This window comes from Aptenodytes patagonicus, chromosome 5 (genome assembly GCF_965638725.1).
Source record: "Aptenodytes patagonicus chromosome 5, bAptPat1.pri.cur, whole genome shotgun sequence".
In the NCBI taxonomy this organism is placed as follows: domain Eukaryota; kingdom Metazoa; phylum Chordata; class Aves; order Sphenisciformes; family Spheniscidae; genus Aptenodytes; species Aptenodytes patagonicus.
The window spans coordinates 69,373,985-69,395,244 of NC_134953.1; the positions used below are offsets into that span (position 1 = coordinate 69,373,985).

Sequence of the window (21,260 nt, forward strand, 5' to 3'; positions counted from 1 at the left end):
ACACTTGCAAGGCTCCTTGTGTGCACATCTCTACTTGGGCGTGTTCAAAAAAAAGACCCTGAAATCAAACAGGAACAGGTGCAGAATAGGACCACTGAGACCAGGAGAATCAAAAAGAAGACTGGCAGATCATCTATGAAACTGATGTGGGGATTTTACTGCAAGGGGAGGCTTACTTGGCCACTTTCTGGTACAGATTAGGACATCGGCTAGCACACATCTCAACCTAAACACCCTCATTTTCCCAACAAACATTTTTACTTCAAGATTTACAACCTGTTACATTATACCTATGTTATTCTTGCCTTTTCTTCCTCTGTAGTATCTAGTCCAAAAAGTTGATGGGACACACATCTCCTCACACATCTTGGCAGCCTTCACTTTGTTGCTCCACTATCCTGCCCTTTTTAGACTACCACTCTTTTTAGCCTAGGCCTGAGTCAAGGTTTCCGCCCTGGTTTACTGCCTACCAATGCCATCAAAATCCCAGCCCTGTCTAAGCTTTCAGACATTGTTGTGGCCACGAGGGTTGGGGCACATGGGCATACCAGCCTTTCTGCAGTGACGTTAAAGGCAGTGCTGGTGGTTGCTGCCTCCCAGCTGGGACCGATGATCTGTTCCAACGGAGAGTCAAAACAGATTAGTTTAAACCACAGACGATTTAATCTAACCTGTCTGATTTCAAACTGGAACAGAGACACAGAAGCAGTCATCTGGCCATCCCTAGTCTCAGCTGGGAGATAGCAACCCACAGGGATGCCTCCCCAACAAGACAGAAACCTGCCTGCATGAGCGCATCTCTGCCAGAGAGTTAAACTAATCTGTTTGTGCCTCATTTACCTACTGGAACAGGCTGAATGTTTTGATAGCAGAGCAGCAGTAGGAGAACAGCCTGACACACTTTCCATGACAATCTCACAGGAAGCTGTAAGATAGCACAGAGTGAGAAGCAACCTGTCTCTACACCCTGAGCCCAAGAAAAGAGAGAAAATAATGCCCAGGGCTCAATTATCAATTGTCGTAACAGACAGAAGTTACCAGTAGGTTGCCACAAGGCTCTGAAGGAGCATCCACGATTCTGAATATCTTCACGAGGGATTTGCAAAATGGAGCAAGTAGAAAGGAGACAACTGTTATTTGCAACAAAAATTCTTAGCTGAACGTGATTTCCAGTATGAAAGTCAGCACTTATAAACTGCTGAATAAACGTGGAATAAATTGTGTGAGACAAGGAGCTCTGAGAAGTCTTTTTACAGGATATAACTGTGCACTTACTACTAAAACTGCACACTTACAACTTAAAGCTACCTGGTACTTGGCAATACAAACCCTGCCTTAGAGCTTTTGTAGAATTCTGTAGAATATACTTCCTTCTTGTTTGTTTGACACTTAAAGCTCACTTGTTTTTATCTGGGAAGTCCTTCCTGAATCGCAGGTGCTGTTTTTGGGTGTTGCAATATCATTGACGCCATTTGCTTGCTGATAAGAATGTGACAACATCCCACCCTGTTACAGATGTAATCTCATAGGACCTCATTTGAGAGGCAATATGCAGAAACAGCCACTTGCTGTAAAAGAAAAATGTTCTCAAGACTAAGAGGTCAGTACCTTTTCAGACACAAGGTTTTATGGGAGTGCACAGCTCCAAAGGGGTCAGCTTGGCATTAACTATGTGATATTTCATTTAAAACTTTTCAGAGATTGTATTTCTTGCTTCATAAACTTGCGGATGTTAACCTTAGTGCATGGCAGTCTTCTGATGGAACTTGCTATCACGGATACATTATATGGTTATGTGCCGTTAGTTAATCATTTAAACGGAGATAAGAAATGGAAATTATGGCATTTGGGTCTGATACATTCTAAAGATCTGCTGACTCTCCTGTTTGGAGGAGAGACCAACAACACTTAAAACTTCTCTTCACCTGAGAAAATTACTTCTTTGTCTCTCATTCATAGCCATGAAAGTCTTTCTTGTTAAGTATTATAAAAAATAAACTGTAAGAGTAAGACTAACGTTCTTATTGAATCCAATCTTTGAAAGTAAATAAATAAAATGAAGAGAACCAGGAGTTTCACACCTGGATTGAGATGATAGGTGCTCTATAGATACCAAAAATTAGATAGCTGAAACAGTTCTTCAGATACTGTGGCAGCCTAGGTATTGACAGCATGGGATACAATGGTGATACAAGTAAAACAGTTTCTGTAAATTTTCTTGGTCTAACTGAAAGAGATCACCAATTCTGCTCAATCTTCTCTATGCTATGGGACCAAGAGACCACCTCTTTCCCCTTGAACTTTTAGGATTCTTCTAGTCACTGCTCAGTACCTGAGAAACAACTAGAGTTCTTAGCACGATGACAGGGCTCCTAAATTGACTTACCAGACCAATACTAGGCAACCTGCTGTCAAGCAGCACAATATACTCTTTCCACGTAAACATGGTTTATACCGTAATAGCATAAGTCCACGTGAGCTGGGATTTACATTCTTCTAGGTGACAACCTAAACTTCTCAAAGAGGCCACCATGAGTAATTGGCCTAGTGTTTCCCTTTTTAACAAGCATGGGACATGCCATGATCCAATGCAAAGCAAACACACTCAGGCTTCTTCATTTCTCTGTGCATCACTGTATTTTAGGACATTTCCCTAAGCAGTGAAGCATGTGGAGGCTCACTGTGCTGCAGCTCTTAGAACTGCTGTTGTTACAACTGCCTGCCTCATACAGAAAGAAAGTACTATTTGGATTGCTTGTGTAAAGAGCAAAGACCAGGAGTAGGACCTCTGCCATCACAGCAGTCTTCCTTCCCAGGGAGAGACCAAAGGAAGTTGGAACATTTAATGAACATGAAACCTGTAGAGGAAAGACCTGTCCTCTCCTGACTAGAGATACGAAGAGAATACTATCAATCCCAGGAGCAGCAGGGTACAGGGAGCCTTAATTCATTTACACAATCAGAATGAGTGCATGCAAATGGGTTCAAGTTCCCTTCTACAATTGTTTCAATTTTATAACGCATTGCTAGAAATTCTTGGCAAAAAGATGCAAAAGCGATGAAGACAAACATGAGCCAGTACAATGATCCAACTGATCCTTTTGTAACTAACCAAACATAAACAAGGATTAAACATAGCTAACTTCTGTTTACTATTCCAATGATAAAAATCACTTTTAGAAGACTGTTTACAAAAAGGACATATTGTTTCAGGCCTTCTGAGATCTAGCTCTCCACAGAAATCATTTGTAACAGTCAAATGTTTATCATTTACAGCATTTCAAACAGGGTAACTCCAGGAACTGGAATGCAGCTGGCAGATGGTGAAAGAAATTAAGCTCATGACATAGTTCAGTAAACAGCAAATTACAGTAAGGTGGAGGTGCTTCCCACCCCAGGACAACTGCTGCAGTTGGGAACTTTCTAGAGCTCCACTGAAATGCACCAAAACTTCTCTAACTTCTGTCAGCACAAAGCCAGCCAGTAAAACTTAACTTGCCAGGCTACCTTGAAACTGAAACCCAGCGTGCAAGCAACCCTTTCCTGGCCCTTCTGTCTGTCCTCTTTACCAGGAGCTGCTCTCCTGTGGAGCCCGGCAGTGCTCTCCAGGCAGATAACTACACGCCACAGGATTAGGAGTCTGGGATAGGGGCACAGGGGATTTGCATAGATCTGTGCTGGAAATGGAAATTGGAGATGGTATTTTCATTTAACCTGAAAACAAAGGGAAATGAAACTCTGAATATATTCAGTGTCACCTGGATATGACTGTATGCTCTGAGTTACAGGGGAGTGAAAAAAGACTGCTTGCAGAGCATTAAAGGACCAGTTACAATTAAATAGTTTCCCAATTCTGGAAATCAAAACCTGTAGCTGAATGTCCAAGTTGGAAAGTCCTGGGAGAAGGGACTGATAATATACTTTGTATTTAGCCCCCTTCCTTTCCCAAAGAATCGATATACTCCTCCCCGCCCCTTGAAGACTTTTTTTTACACTGCTTTTCCCTATCTTCCTATTGGGTGGAGACTGCTGGAAACCACAGACTGAAGGTATACTTCGGTGTACAGGCAGCTAGAGATAAACACTGTTACCGTCACCCTTCTTAACACAGCCACAATGATGAACATACAAGGAGTCTTGTGGAAGGACACCATGTAGACACTCCTGCAATCAGCCTGCTGCCACATTCTTCCACGCTGGCATCCTTCCTACTCACATTTCATATAATCTCCCTATTTAAAAAGCTCTGTAATTCTCAACATTACCACTGCATAACACATTTATTAATTTGGTAGTGCCACTAACTGTCCCCGAGGCTTTTCTTGGGAATGTGTGTCAGCTTATTGATTCTAGCCCTCCTCTCCCCGCACTGCTTTCCTCCTCTGCCAGGCAGGCAGGAACGTACTTCTGTGCTGCTTCAGGTCATAATTGGAAAAAAGATAGAAATGTTCAATGTGACTCATACATAATTCAGCTTATCAGCTACCCAGGAGAAATGAGAAGAGAAGGTATATGCACGTCTATTTCTCCTACTATCAACAGGAGAAACAATTTCCAGTTACACTAAGTATACGTAGTTTGGTCACAACAGGATTTGCAGTTAGAAGGGAAAAATGAGCAACATGGGAGCAGAGAACGAAAGGGGAGTAGGGAACCGAATTGTTAAGAGATTCGCTTATGTGAGAATTCCCAGTTCCTCCAGAAGACTGGACTCATGCTTCTCTCTTAATATTCAGAATGGAGTAAGTTGGCAATTAGAAGGGATTATCTGCCTCTGATGTGTAAAACATCACAGAAATCTAAATAAAATAAAGCTCCAGATTAGTTAGCTACAAAGACATCTAATAACAGCCTGCTAAACCCTGACTATGACTTTTGGATTTAATGTTAAGGCCTATGTTCTAAAGAGCAAATTGTGAAGAAGCATTAAAACTTCTTGTTACAAAGGATTTTTAATGTAAAAATCAGTATGTGCTGTGTATTTAGCAGCATGTAACCATGAGGACGTCTATGATAGAGCTTTGTCATGCACCAGGGACGACCGCATTAGTCAAATTCTTGAAAGGAAGTGCAGAATGTCTGCATCATTCAAACTGCCACCTGAGAGCAATTACAGAAATTATTTTAACATCAGAAGCAGAGGGAAAATCCAATCCTAGTTGACAGTCTTGAGGGTATCAAGGGTTCCACGTGAAATGTGTCATTTTCAAATACCTCTACAAAATTCATGTTAGGAAAGCAATGGCATAACAGAAAGGTGGGGCGCACTTACCACTATTTTTTGAGGCCCTTGAGACTAAACACAACCACAACCAGGGCACTGAGTTGCACTATCCACTTTGCCAACACGTAAGCAAACAAAGGAGTATTAATAATAATAATAATAATTAAAAAAAAAATCATACTCCCAAAATGCAGAAACAGCATAATGTAAGGCAGATAACACAGAGCAATAAGATAGCATGACTGAAAAAAATACAAACCTGTCCATAGAACATCTCGGAAAAAAGAAATATAAACCGTTTTTTCTTAAATACAAATACATCATAACAGAACTCATCTTCTTCGTCAGTTAAGCCAACATAAGAGGCACATGTAGGTCTTCATCCTCTGTCATCAAGCTCACAACTCTATATGCACAAGCACATACAAACTGTTATACAGCAAATGTTTCTTAGTTTTGCCCATTACCAGAGTGCCCAGCAAGGGGTCGATACTCTTCAGTTAGAGAGGAAAACACAGCCCCCAGCCTGCAGATCGTTTTTGACCTTATGGGATCATGTTAAACTGGCATTACTCCTAATTAAAGGAACTTTCCAAACAGAAAAGCAGGCCCTGTGACTGACTGGTACCGACTTTTGCTTCTGTGGCTCTTAAATAGTGTGCATGTATGTCTTTTCCTGTCTCTGGTGTTTCCTAACATTCCCTATTTATGTGGTGGTCCGCAAGTTTTACCTCATCAGGAAATCAGCGGGAGCACCACGGAGCTGAGAAATACTGTTGTGCTCCTTTATGCAATGCATGTCTCTGTGGGCCTTTGAACATTTAACACAGAGCAAATAAATTATTAGCGTGTGTGTGCATGTGCATACATATCTAAGATACATAAAGGCAACTGCAACCAAAGGAAACAGAAATGTGCTTGGAACAGTTGGGTATTCAAGTATTTAGTATCGCAAAAATCCAGTTGCGAGAACCATTTAAATGCAGATCTGCAAGTAAACTGCTGAAAGAGCTCCACTGAGCTTTATGCATTCACATAGACGGCTGCAAAGGCAAGTAGTAACAAAAAGGATCTGATTTTTTTCCCCCAATAATTTTCAAGTCTGTAGCACCTGTTACCCTATTCTTAACAATACTACTACTGAAGAGTAAGCGGATCCTTTAGGATGCCCCACCTCCAGAAAGAAGATACACAATCACATCAAGTATTGAATGATTTCTGTGATTCCCATCACCACAGTGTCTGAGCACATTACAGTTGTTTAATGTATTCTTTGTCACAGTGCAGAGAGGAAAATATGATTACCTCTACGCTATAAATGGGGATGGGAGAACAAGGGACAATCGATAACTTGTCATCTATGGCTGGCACACTCACCATTGGGATAACCAGTCTCCGCTGATTCAAAATCATACAACAATAAACGCTTTCCAGTCTAGTTTTTTCATTACTCAAAAGTTTCTACATCAATCCATATATACCAAGCAATTTGCCTAGGCCTTTTCCTGCTCGTCTTAATACATACAAGTAAAAAAAAATCCATTCAGCCAAATGCCCCAGATTTGTAACATCTCAGTACATTTACAAAATCCTATGTATAAACAAATACTACAACACATTGATGTGCTGAAAAAAACCACATTTCCTTAAAAGCAGACAGTAACTCTGACAATCTAATATAAAAAAATCATCAACTGATCACAAGCCTTTTTATATCTAATACACTGTTCTTCCACAAAACATTCCATTTAGAAGAAACAACATAGCAAGCAAAATAAAACTGGCTCATATAGCAGACAAGGATCAAAATCTATTCTTTAACAGGAGAAACAGAATAACAAGTTGTGACTACAGTGAAAAGTAAACCCAGATAAATTCCACATCAAACTCAAAATCTGAAGAGTAACCTGAAAATCTATTCAAGAATTGCGCCTATTTAATCCAGAAGGTGCAGCAACATAGTTTAAGTTTCTGACTGTCAGATACAATTCTGAGATACCCTGAAGATGGGTATTATATCAAAGTAAAAAGGTAAGAAAAGCATACAAATGTCTCTTTAGCTAGACCTCCAAGTTAGAAATGACACAACTCAATCAGAAAATACAACTAAGATACTTTAAAAGAAAGTTCAGAATCTGCAATCCTTTCATGAATGTCTCAAAAATATTAGGTTCTACCACTAGGTGAAATTACAGCAAATGATACAGGAAGAACACAGCTTTTCCAAACCAAGCTAAAATATCACCATGTCATTTAAAAGCACCACACCAACATGTAGCTGCCAAAGCCATGTCTTCTGCCACCTAAGGCATGAAAAAATTTCCCACTTACCTTCTAACACTGTTAATTTGGCACTCGTGTTTATCTCCCCAACACTATTGGTTGCTGTGCACTCATAGATAGCTTCGTCTCGATGAACACGCAGGGGCTGTATCCGCAGAACTGATCCTGATCCATCATCAAACTCAATAACCTTTAACAATGAGAAGAAAGCACTTCTTTACTGATCTCTTCTGCAACAAAAACTGAAAGTCAAAACAGTCCAGGGGTTAAAAACAAAAACCCAAAACAAAACAAGCCCTTTAAGCTATAAAATACCATGCAATTAGTCAAGTGTTCCAAGTCCAGAAATGCAAAAATTTCAGAGTCAAGAACATATTTGTCCTCTGAGCAGGCCAGAACAAATGAAAATCCAATGAGGTTCTTTATGAATCAATTAAGGTTGACAAATTATCAACCTGGTAATAAAGATGTGGATCTGATGATTTAAAACATCTGAGCCATATTTGCACTAATGGTTTTACTAATCACACTGATAGCAATTTAGTGCCGACTTTCACCTTGATGGAAGAGCAGAATGATATACTCCTGTGGGATTACCAGGAAAATAGTAACAAAACTAGAATAAAACCTTGAGGACCTACAGCGCATGCTAACTCCAGCAGAAAGTGAGGGGGTTTAATGTCCTTTAGCATTGGGTACTTTGCAACTCTGGCATAATCAACAATGATGTAATTACAACTCTTTCCCCAGCATAGTAAATTAAGTCCTTAATAAATCATTGCCTTTCCATCCATCCTCCTAGGCTGCAACATGCCTTACTCTAACTTCTACAGGGAAGAAAGAGGTATGTGTTAGTTTGCAGCTGGATCAGTATAAGCTATTGCTTAATGGCAAGGCTGTGAAGGCACAGCCTTAGGACACTGTTAATGCCAAACTCATCCTTCTTCTACTACTGAGCACAGCAAAAGTTGGAAATATTAACTCTACTGCAGATGGTGACAGCATGAAGGAAAGGCACAAGCCCCCCTCCTGTCACTTGGGAACTGCAGGGGGAGATGAAGAGACTAAGCTATGCTTCGTTCCAGACACATGTACATCAGCCTAGGACCTGCATTACCCCCATGCAAAACCTTTACCCTATTTTCAAGAGCCCTGTTTAGGAGTGCTTCTCACAGCATAAAGACAAAATGAGCGAAAACAGGAAAGAGAAAAATAATATGCACCACAAGACTCTGCAGTGACAGGAGAAATAGAAAGAAATCAAAAGGTAACCAAGACCACCAAAAATCTGTTATTCTTCACGCTGGAAGGAATAGCCCTTCTGTTCTAAGTAATAGAAACAGCTTGCAAAAACCCCTAATTTGGTGTCAAGTAGCAGCAGACAGGACAGAGAAATGTGAACATCACCATAGTGCATTTTAAGGAATTAATTTTTTTTTTTTTAATACTCAATTTTAAATTAAATATGAAACTGTGACAAAATGCTAAACTTTCTATAACCTTTACACAGGATAGGGCTACTGCCAAATTTTAAAACAAGACAAAGTCAGATGCAGAGATTAATTCACTTCAGTGATAAGGATTAAAAAGCTAAGGACTAAAAAGCTAAGAGATGAAACAGCAGAAAAGCTCTTTTGCCCTTACTATTCTTTGAACAAACACCCTATGCGAGAGGGAGGGAGCTACAACTACTAAGGACCTGACAGACACTGACCAGAAATGCTGTTCATTTGCTAACAATGGATACCTCTTTTGTGCAATAACTCAGTATGTGTACATCTATTAATTTTTCATTTAAACTGAATTCCAATTTTCCTCCAAATAAAGACTAGCTTAGTAATGAGGTAAAATCAATAGTTATCTAGCAAAAAAAGAAAGATACTATTCACTACCTCCTAACACAATAAAAATGCCTCAACTATATATCAAAACTGATGTGAATAAAGGTATGAAATTGCTTGCATAAATGCATATAATATGGCATAGCCCTCTGGTCAGCCACAATAAGTACCAGATTAACTATAAAGGTTATACGTACTTACAAATTAGAATGTTTAAACAGTTACTATACAACAAAACTTAACCTTTATTAGGGAAAAATAACAATGTAAAACAAGATTAAAATTGATTACTTTAATCAAGGTTTTCTGCTCACATACGAAATCATGATTAAAATTGGTGACTTGAATCAATCCATTCTGGGCAGCAAAGTCATCTTGTGCTCCAGTCAGAAAAGCAAAAACATCAAAGGCGGGATTAGAGGAAAGGCAGCAGAATGGTATAAGGGTCACATTTCCAAGGGCAGTTTTAGAGAAAAGAGCCCAACTCCAAAAAAGGAAAGTGGAGAAAAAGGTGGAGAAAGTCAGTGAAAATGTATTTGCTATTTAAAAAATGAACCAAATTGGACCCTTTTTCAAAAGCATTTCTGATACTCTCTTCCCTCTTCCTTCCTCTCAGACTTTAGTTCACAGGGAAGTCAATTCACCCTTCAGAATGACTTTGCCATTCCCCTTCCAAGTGCATTTGTAGGAGGGATGGCAGTAGCCACCACTTAGAAAGTGTTTTGGCATCCCACTTCTGAATTTCACTGTGGATAGCAGGACAAGGAGGTGCCTTATCAATTTTCACAATGAAAACAGAAAATTACTGCTAAATCCAACTCTATTCTGCCACCCAATTTGGTGTAAGCCCCAGTCTCCCATCTGAAGAAGGATGTCCTATGTGTGTGCTTCCAGTATCATGCTCAAAGGACAATGCCTGCTCTACAGATCGCATTGCTGCAGGGAAGGAAACTTACTTTACTCTAAAGCTCTAGACTCTGTATTGTAGTGATGCAGAGATACCCAGGTTGCAATGATGATTATTGTCTAATTAAGACCTGTAAGCATTAGATTGATTACCAAATTTTTATTTTTGTTTTTTTGTCATTACCTCAAACCGCTGAGAACTGACTTTCTTCCCCTTCTTCATCCATGTGATACGAGGTTTGGGCTCTCCTGTTGCCTGACACACAAAAGAGGCCACTCCTCCGGAAATCCCAATCTGATCTTCAGGAGCTTTCATAAACGTTGGCTTGCCTGGAAAAATAACCAAATCACCCCCATGAGGACACAACATCAGATAAGCAAGGAATGTGTCATGTTAATCTAAATTATAAGATAATTGGTGCTCCTACTACAAGTCCATGTTGAATGGCCTCGGCCACACAAATTCAGCGCAGACTGCAACATGACAAGCAGAGTTTCTGCTTGAGTACCTTTTTTTCCTGAAATTAATAAAGTCCATCTGGCTTGCCTGTAAATGAGGGCAACAGAGGGCTCCCTCCAGCCCCCTGGGCATTCATTCAGGCATATGACAACTTGGAACTATTTTTACGGTTGATTTTTTTAATAAATGGATTTTTGTAGGTTTAGAACATGGTCATAGCACTGGAAATTACAGAACAGCTGACACAGCAAACCTACAAAATGTACCATACATTGACATTAGTTTTCATAGACTCATAGAACGGTTTGGGTTGGAAGGGACCTTAAAGATCATCTAGTTCCAACCCCCCTGCCATGGGCAAGGACACCTTCCACTAGACCAGGTTGCTCAAAGCCCTGTCCAACCTGGCCTTGAACACTTCCAGGGATGGGGCATCCACATCTTCTCTGGGCAACCTGTTCCACTGCCTCACCACCCTCATAGTAAATAATTTCTTCCTCATATCTAATCTAAATCTACCCTCTTTCAGTTTAAAGCCATTACCCCTTGTCCTATCACTACATGCCCTTGTAAAAAGTACCTCTCCAGCTTTCTTGTGGGCTCCTTTCAGTTACTGGAAGGCTGCTATAAGGTCTCCCTGGAGCCTTCTCTTCTCCAGGCTGAACAACCCCAACTCTCTCAGCCTGTCTTCATAGAAGAGGTGCTCCAGCCCTCTGATCATCTTTGTGGCTCTCCTCTGGTCTCGCTCCAACAGGTCAATGTCCTTCTTATGCTGGAGGCCCCAGAGCTGAACGCAGTACTCCAGGTGGGGTCTCACGAGAGCGGAGCAGAAGGGGAGAATCACCCTGCTGGTCGTGCTTCTCTTGATGCAGCCCAGGATACGGTTGGCTTTCTGGGCTGCAAGTGCACATTGCTGGCTCATGTTGAGCTTCTCATCAACCAACAACCCCAAGTCCTTCTCCTCAGGGCTGCTCTCAATCCATTCTCTGCCCAGCCTGTATTTGTGCTTGGAATTGCCCCGACCCATGTGCAGGACCTTGCACTTGGCCTTGTTGAACTTCATGAGGTTCACACAGGCCCACCTCTCAAGCCTGTCAAGGTACTTCTGGATGGCATCCCTTACCTCCAGTGTGTCGACCGCACCACACAGCTTGGTGTCATCAGCAAACATGATGAGGGTGCACTCAATCCCACTGTCTATTTTGCTGACAAAGATGTTAAACAGCACCAGTCCCAATACCAACCCCTGAGGAATGCCACTTGTCACTGGTCTCCACTTGGACATCAAGCCGTTGACTGCAACTCTTTGAGTGCGACCATCCAGCCAATTCCTTCTCCACCAAGTGGTCCATCTGTCAAATCCATGTCTCTCCAATTTAGAGAGAAGGATGTCATGCGGGACAGCGTCAAATGCTTTGCACAAGTCCAGGTAGCCAACTTCAGTTGCTCTTCCCTTATCCACCAACGCTGTAACCCCGTTGTCGAAGGCCACCAAATTTGTCAGGCACAATTTGCCCTCAGTGAAGCCATGCTGGCTGTCACCAATCACCTCCTTATTTTCCATGTGCCTTAGCACAGTTTCCAGGAGGATCTGCTCCGTGATCTTGCCGGGCACAAGAGGTGAGACTGACTGGCCTGTAGCTCCCCGGGTCTTCCTTTTTTCCCTTTTTAAAAATGGGGGTTATGTTTCCCCTTTTCCAGTCAGTGGGAACTTCATCGGGCTGCCACGACTTCTCAAATATGATGGACAGTGGCTTAACAACTTCATCCGCCAGTTCCTTCAGAACCCACAGACGGATCTCATCAGGTCCCATGGACTTGTGCACCTTCAGGTGCCTTAGATGGTCTCGAACCTGATCTTCTCCTACAGTGGGCGGCTCTTCATTCTCCCAGTCCCTGCCTTTGCCTTCTGCGGCTTGGGCGGTGAGGCTTGAGCACTTGCTGGTAAAGACTGAGGCAAAAAAGTCATTGAGTACCTCCGCCTTCTCCATATCCCAAGCAACCAGGTCCCCCGTTTCGTTCCGAAGAGGGCCCACATTTTCCCTAGTCTTCCTTTTATCCCTGACATACCTATAGAATCTTTTCTTGTTGCCTTTGTCGTCCCTGGCCAGATTTAATTCTATCAGGGCTTTAGCTTTCCTAACCTGATCCCTGGCTGCTCAGACAATGTCTCTGTATTCCTCCCAGGCTACCCGTCCTTGCTTCCACCCTCTGTAGGCTTCCTTTTTGTGTTTGAGTTTGTCCAGGAGCTCCTTGGTGGCCCTGGCATCAAACTGGTAGGAGTGGGATGGACTGAGGTTCCCCTCCCCCGGCAACTTTAACGTAAAGCCCTCTTCACCAGCTTGGCAAGCCTATAACCAAAGATGCTCTTCCCCTTCTCTGACAGATGGACCCCATCAGCCCCTAGTAGACCAGGTTTCTCAAAGCAAGTCCCAGGGTCTAGCCAAACCCCTGGCTGTGGCACCAGTCCTGTAACCATTTGTTGATTCGCCAGATTCGACTGGCCCTTTCAAACCCCTTCCCTTTGACCGGCAGGATTGATGAAAAAAACTACCTGCGCTCCCGAGTCCCTTACCACCACCCCCAGGGCTCTGCAATCCTTCTTGATACTCCTCAGGCTGCTCCTGGCTGTGTCACTGGTGTTCACATGAAACAGCAGCAGCAGATAATCGTCAGTGACCGCACGAGGCTTGATAGCCTCTCAGTGACATCCCTGATACAAGCCCCCGGTAAGCAGCACATCTCTCTAGAGAGTGTGTCAGGTTGGCAAATGGGTGCCTCCGTACCTCTCAGAAGAAAGTGGCCTACTACCATCCTCCTTCGCCTTTTCTTAGTTGTGCTGGTTGTTATACGGGGAGCAGATCGGGCTGCCTTAGCTCCAGTGTCTCTCCTTGTGTGACGGGTCTTTCCTCTTCAGTCTGCAGAGTGGTGAGGTGGTTCTGCAAGGGCACCTCAGGCTTTGGTGGAAGTCTCTTCCTCCTGCTGGCCCTTGCCTTTGCAACCATCCATTCTTCTGCATTATTGGCCCCCCTCCCTTCTGTGTGTGCCGATGGGGGAGTTTTTGGCTGTTTGGCTGTGGGCTATGGGTCCACTGCAGACTGGAACCAGCTATCTAACTCCTCCTCTGCCTCCCTGACGTTACACAGCCTTCTCACCACCTCCTGCAGCTCAGCCACCTGCTGCAGGAGGTCCTCCACCTGGGCACACCTTTTGCAGGCAGGTCTGCTGCCTGTCCCTGCCCCAGGAGAGAGGTCTAGGCACTTCCTGCAGCCTGAGGTCTGCACTGCAGCCTCTCCCTTCAGCAGCTCCGTCTGGGCAGAGGCACTGGCCACCACTGGAGTAGATGGTGCAGACCCCCCAGCTGCAGCTGCAGCCTTTGCTCTCAGATGAGTGCCTGAGTTTTCCTGAAAGCTGTTAAGATGTTCGTCAGAATTAACAGACACAGTTTTAAGTACACAAATAACTTTAATTTTGTTTTAGATGTGGATTGACATAAAAATCCTACAGTCTATAAGCATCTGGAAACCTGCACAGGCTGGCCTATGCTTGGTAAGAAACTAATCACTAAAAGTGAAAGTCAGCAAAGAAACCAAAGTGACATTCAGGCCTGAAAGATTCAGCAAAAATGGAAAAAAAAAAATCATGTAACATTTTAATAATCAATAAAAGAAGTTTCATGAAAATACAGTTGTGTCTTCTGGATTTACATGACAGACTTGGATGGATAAAACTAGGCATCCAGGTTCAATGTTTATATTTTTCTTCTGCACTCACTGTACAAGAAAATTTTGCAATGTGTCATCCGAGGGTAATTTTGAAACACTGCTTTGTCCAAGTGAGAAGCGTTTGATGATCTTGTATCCCTATAAAGCACTAAAACATTTAACTCCACAGAGGGAGTTAACAGAGTCCACCCATGATGTCATTCAGTGTACAGGTCGTGCTAAGGCCACATTTCAAATATGATTCTGATCGACCACCTCGAAGATGAACCTGACCTATAAACGGGGCAGAGACAGCTGCTGGGATGTAGAAAGGAATAAGGGTGAGAGGAGAAACCTGTTCAACCCCAAGACACCAAACCAACATCCCCAGGAGAGCTGGTGGTGGTTCCGCATCTTCACGTTCTGGACACGTCCATGAGTATGTCCCTGAGGGAGAGGGGGACAACATCTGTAAGCCCAGGTGGTTTAAACTCTAAGCTTTTGATGAACTGAGGACTGAGTTTCCCCAATCTAGGAGGATACAGATTCAGCAACCCCAAAAGAAGACAATCTTTAAATGTATTTTCCTAACATATAAGATGCTAAGGGTGCAGTTTCACGTTACAGCTGAGCCGGTCCGGCCGCTTGCAGCTACTGAAGAGGGCAGGGGGCCTTGCTCTGCTCCTCATTCCCCTCGCCTCCCCTCCCTGCCTCCAACCACCAGTGCCCAAACCCCTACAAGCAGCTCCGGGGTCACCAGAGCCTCTGTGGAGCAGAGTCAGGCCCCTCACCTGGCAGAAAGCAGCTTTTTCCTTCTTTTCCAAGCAGGGTAGGGAGCACAGTGGCTCAGGGCAGGATCAGATGGGGCTGGGGGGCACTGGAAGATGGCACCTCTCCCTCAGCAGCTGCAAGCTGGCACCTGCCACCTGAAGCTGCGGAGTGCAACTTTGCCCTTAAACAGCAATCTCTGAAGACTTTGCTAAAACTGTGGGACTCTCCTTAATCCCAGTTTCACCTTCTGGTTTAGCCCATGCTAACTGCTTACGCAGATGCCAACTGTGCCTACAGCGTGACATGGGGTGACTCAACATGCACAGCAGCTCAACCAACTGACATACTCCGATTGCTGCTTTTGACAAAGCCCAGAGGCCAGGCTCTGCCCTACTCCAACGTGTGTGGATCAGACCAGGGAGGCTGCTGAGGTCCCAGGATGCTTCTTGCTTCACATGCACACCACCACTGTGTGTATGGGGTGTAGGTGTCAAGGTGGTGGTGGTGGCAAGCTGCAGGGGCGTCTCCGTGAGGAGATGTCAGGGCTGCCCTATCCACAGCCAGTTCCGCAATGGCCCCACAGCAGGGCACAGTCATGCTCACCACAGAGGCACTGCCATGACAACAGGTTCAAGAAGGGGCAAAACGCCTCACGTCTGTAAGGAGTGACGTAAAAAGTGTGAGAAACAGCCATGTGAGCCCTCAGGTCAGAAGGGGAGGAGGAGCTCCAGGCACCTAAGCAGAGACTCCCCTACAGCCCATGAATATACCACGGTGGAGCAGGTATTTCCCTGCAGTCCGCAGCTGGGTGGGCATCTGGCCAAGGTCAACCCACCACAGCTTCAGAGTGAAGGGCAAGGTCAGACCAGTTGGCACCACATGGAGAAGCAGCCACCAGCTGAGGACACGCTTAACAGAGAGGGGCTGGTGGCATGCCACTTCTGAGGCAGCAGGACAGCAGACCCCTTCAAAACTTGCAATATCAGATGCTCAACACTGACTGCAGTTGTGTGCTAGGGAGCCCACTAACCACCTACACAGACCACAGGCACCAGGGGACATGCCAACCCTGAACCCAGGCGATCTGGAGGTCACAGCTGAGAGACTAAGCTGCAGGCCTGGACCTCCACTACTGCTGCTTGCTCGGCTTTATTTCCAAAAGGCCTTTGCAGATGGTGGATCCACTGAGGTCAGCAATGTCCACACAGAAGTAGATACGCATGCTCTGTCCTCAACAAGCTTCTGTGAAAGAATATTGCAGATCTGACCACAGAAATTCACCACACACAGTTGTACTGAATTTTGCCATCCTTGAAGGGAGCCCCAGGATTGCACAAAGAAAATAGCTCAAAACCCAGAAAATGCCTTTTAAGACATGATGGCTGCTGTCTGCAGTCTTTGGCACATTGTCCTGACATGAACAGCAAGCAATTATTAAGTGTGCTTGCTTAACTGATGCTGAATTCACGTATTTACTCATCAATAATGGTGTCTATTTCTACTTAGTTTGTATTTACATATATCCGTGTTTATTCACCTCTCATCTATCCCAGTGAAATGTTAATTTACTGTTCAGGCTGCTAGTGATTGCAGTGCGATTGACTGTTTTGCTATGCAGTGTGCTGAGCTGATGTCTTGTATTGCATTTTGGCAGTTGATTTGTTCTTTTGATTTTCTGTTATTTACTCTGTGATCTTAGTAAAATAGTGTAAATTTTTCAAATGACAAATACAACAGAATCCAAAAAACTTTTGTCCTTGAAGAATACAATATAATACAATTATATCTCTCACTGTACACCTACTCCCCAGCTCGTACACTGAGGACTTACTTTACTTTTGTACCTTTTAAAAAAATCAATACTATTAAAAAGAACAAAAGGAAACTGAATGTTCACTGGCAGTAAAGCCTAAAAAACCTGCTGCCTTGTTCAGCTTGAATTTACATTGTTGTAATGAATCTTGTTCCTCTGCACATTTAATTGAGCAACCCTGATTTCTGGAAACCATCTAAATCCACTGAGACTGGTCACAAAAGCGTACCTGTTCATAAATCAAATTCTCACACAGTCTGGTAAAGGGTATTTCTACAAAGCCATTTTAAATATTTGTATGCCCTAAAGTTTTGAAATGGAAGGAAAGTGGTAATTAAACAAACCTAAAATCCTGAGTCCTGGCCTCAGGACAATAGAGTCAGGCATGCGCATACATATTTTTATACTGATTGGTAACTGTTACAGCAAATCCCAAAACTTATCTCAGTGACAGCTAACAGAATTGCGACAGATCATCCATGAAAATCTTGGGTGTCTGTGGAGAATGCATGTTAAGTGGACTAGACTACCTCCACACCTCCCCTCCAACCAACATCTCTACTGCCCGGAGGAGGCTGCCATGGGACACATCACTAGTTACCTCCAAAGGGCAGTAGTAACAACCACTAGGGACAGGTGATGGTCCAAGCAGTCTTTTTTAACCTGTTTTGAGTGTTTGCACTCTTAGGGTAGCCCTAGAAACACAGCAAGAAAAAAAAATAAGGATGTACTGAAAATATAATATTTAACCAGTAACCTAGTCCTTCTCTTTTTCCCCTCTTAAATTCAAAATTACCAGAGTCTCCACAGAAGATTACGCACATGCCAAGCCTGAAGTTAACTGTTTGCTGTTCAAACAAACTACAAATAAATACAAGGAACTGAAATGTCTTTCGCAGTGAAATTCTATCTTTTCCCTGGTGACCTAAGGACCAGGCAAAGCTGAAGATTTTTTTATTGAAAGTTTAAAAAAGAAAAAAAGAGTGATCGTATTCCAAAGACGAATCTGTGAAATATCAGCTTGAGAGAGAACCTCCCGAGCTAGTCTTGGGTGACAGCAGAGAGAGGTGCCAGATGGCTGGGTGCCCATCACACCCACCTTTGCTTACTCCATCACGTGGAGTAACAACTCCAGACTGGTGTATTTGTCATTTCATAACTCCAAGTCCAAACAACTCCAGCCTCTCTCTCCCTGGCTTCTCTGCTCAGTGTCAGATCCCTGGATCACGTTCAGTTCTTGCCCTGTAAACTAATTCTTGCTTCATAACAAAGTTCCCACTACACCAGGAGTGGAAATTACTGCTATCATTATTTCTATTCACTCATAAGCTTCACACAGGAGAATGGGAAACTTTCACCTTCTTGGCTGAAATTGTTCCTGTTTGGTCTTTGCTCAAAACTAAATTATTCTAGAGAGCTTATGGGAACAACACAGTTCTGAGGAGGAAGACTGTGGAAAATAGAGTATTTTCTTACAAGAGAAAGAAACAGGCTTCATCTTATTTGGCTGGGGGCTGAAAAATAACAACTTGCTCAGACATGCTCTCCATTGAGAAACTTAAAAAAAAAAAACCAAACAAAAACATTTCAGAAGAAAAGGACTTTCCTTTCACAGTTGATAGTGTTGAAAAAGTCACTTGCTGAGCAAGCACAGATTCCTGGATAATCCTATAAAGGGAATCGCAAGGAGGGCCTCATGCTGTGGAAGAGATGCTATGCAGAGATTTAGGCACACATGAGTCTACTTCACTATGCTGGAAAACAGCAGCAAACTCATGCAGAGTCCTGGGCTGAGCTAGGGTGGGTGATGCTTTCAAAAGAAATACTCCCTTGAATTACATTTTAAGAGGTCCACAAGAACGTGGGTACAGAAAGCCAGAGGGAGAAGTAACAAGCAGACAAGTTAGGTATGCACTAATCAGTAAGGCTGTTGTCTGCCCTCCCCAGCAAAAGCAAACGCGATGGGTTTGGGAGGGGAACCTGAAGCCCTCAAAGGCAGAATCTCTGGTCTACTGGAGAGCCACTGACACAGCCTTCCTGCAGGGCAACTCAGAGAGACAGCCAACCACGGAGATGCCTCTCTCTTACCCATCTTTTATATATTAAAAAATCACTGTTGTTCTCTACTATTCTAGACAATTTTCTTGTTGTGAAACAATTGTTATAAATCAGAAAACCATCTCAGCAGCTATTTTAAAATTTGCCCTACCAAACATTTGTAGCAGAGTAGTAACATTTCAGTTCTCTTTTTCAGGTTTTCCTTTCTTTACCAGAGCCGTTCAGAGTCACACCATCACGTGTGTTGTTTTTAGGCTGTGCAGCTTCTCAGTGAACCCAAAGGACCCTCCCAGGGGGAAAAGTCTCTTTTGCCAGATTTCCTTCCAGACTGAGGCACAGAGGTGTAGCCTCCCTCTAACTCAGCAATGTGTCTTTTTATGTGAACCATGGCCTTTGAGAAGTAACGTATGATCTGCATTACCTGACTTGAACACCAGCCAGAGCCTCGAAAAATGATGCTGGGTCATGTATATTTAGCACAGGTCCTTGTATTTTGCTACACATTAAGCACACACTAGTCATACAGAAGATGCTTCCTTGTAATTTTGTAAGAGCCAAAAAATTTCAAGTGGCTGAAACATAATATATGCCAACATAAATATACTTCATATACCCAAATATTAACTTGGTTTTTTTCAAAGACCCATCATTAGGTGGTTTCTTAAAATAAATAGGAAAATTAAATTGAATCCTGATGCTTTTTCAGTATTTAGCACCCACATCAAATATACTTCATCCAAAAATTTTAATTCAGAAACTGGCAATCATACTGCTCCTCCTGTTCTTGTGGATGCTATTTTTCCCAAAGAGTTGCACAAAGGTTTGAGAAAAATGAATTATTAAACACATGTCTGCAATTAAGTGTTCTGTGAACACTCACCTGCTGTGAGAGATTTTAAAGAAAAATATCTCTGTCCTCATGCTACAAGTACCCACTGTTCTAAATAGAAGGGCAGCCAAAAATAAGACCGACGCTGTAGGAGAGGGGAGCTTGTATTTTTATCTGAAAGCTTTTATGACTTGGGCTAAATTAAGATTGAAAGTAGCCTCATTTGTGAAGGAAAAAATTATAGTTGTGATATGAGATGAACTAGATAAGCACATACAATAGCCATACATGGGTAACCTTATTTAGGTGCCTGGGCTAAATGAATTAAAAGAAGTTACTGACACAAGCAGGTAAAGATCATAATGGGAATAGTTCTTGAGTCTGGAAATTGTGAAATTCAGGTTTAAATCCCTGCCTTTAACCTTCCCTGTCATATATGCCAAGGCACAACTGTGCCTCAGCTTCCACTGTAAAACTTGCCTGCTATTCTCACATGGCTGCTGTCAGGACGAATACGCAAAAAAATGATGATGTGGCTCGGTTGTTATAACACTGGGAAGAAACCAAGAATGACACAGACTTTCTCATGTTCATGACTGACTTTGAAGTGGAAATAAAGTGGTCTAGAAGGCAGAGGTGGCCCATTCTTATATATACAGCAAGGGTATTTCTCTGTTTCCTTTATGATCTTGGATGATTGATATCTGTGCATGGACGGCTGCCTGCTGGAAGGATACTCTGGTGAAACCTACTGTGATTTCTCTCCTAAGCATCTGCTGCAAGGCAGGAGGCAAGCCAGTGGGCTCTCCAGCTATCCTTATGTTTAATATCCTTATGTTTTCCTTTCAATATACCCACCATCGTTTAAACGTGGTTCCTGTCCCTTTGTCATCATTAGGAATATTGTTTGGCAAAATACAATTTTTCAAACTTGCACTGTTAATTCTTGTATAATTTACAAGTAGGAAGAGCCTGTTTGAGCCTTGTAATAACATTTCTTTAACAACAGCTTACTAAAGTGTCAGTGGGTCTCGGTGATCACAATGCTAATTCATTCCTTATTTCTCCTATTTCGGTTTTATTTCGCGAAGATGACAGCACTTTGTAAATTAAACTTTTGGCCTTTATTGCTGGGTGCAAGGTACTTACTAAATAAATGCAAATATATAAGTGGGGTGTTGCATGCTCAGACACATACACAATTTTCTTTTTATCCAGTGAATGGATCATAACCCTTTCTCCCATCCACTTTAAAAAACACTTAACTGCATCCCAATCACAGAAAATGGCATTCCAAATTCAACACTTTCCTCAGATCGCTCTGAATTACAGGTTACCTAATGTTACCTGCACATCCTCCTCTCCTGTTTT

The 21,260-nt window shown here is 42.8% G+C and overlaps 1 protein-coding gene across 16 annotated transcripts in view; it reads right to left on the reverse strand.

The window, feature by feature from the left end:
- The window catches only part of PTPRF (protein tyrosine phosphatase receptor type F), a 396,981-nt gene that overhangs the window by 191,875 nt on the left and 183,846 nt on the right, over positions 1-21,260 (reverse strand). For all 16 annotated transcript variants that reach the window (XM_076340381.1, XM_076340397.1, XM_076340391.1 and 13 more), the window contains 2 exons: positions 10,439-10,584; positions 7,556-7,697 (listed from right to left, as the gene is read on the reverse strand). In XM_076340381.1, the coding sequence (XP_076196496.1) occupies positions 7,556-7,697; positions 10,439-10,584 (288 nt within the window). The remainder of the gene's footprint in view (positions 1-7,555; positions 7,698-10,438; positions 10,585-21,260) is intronic.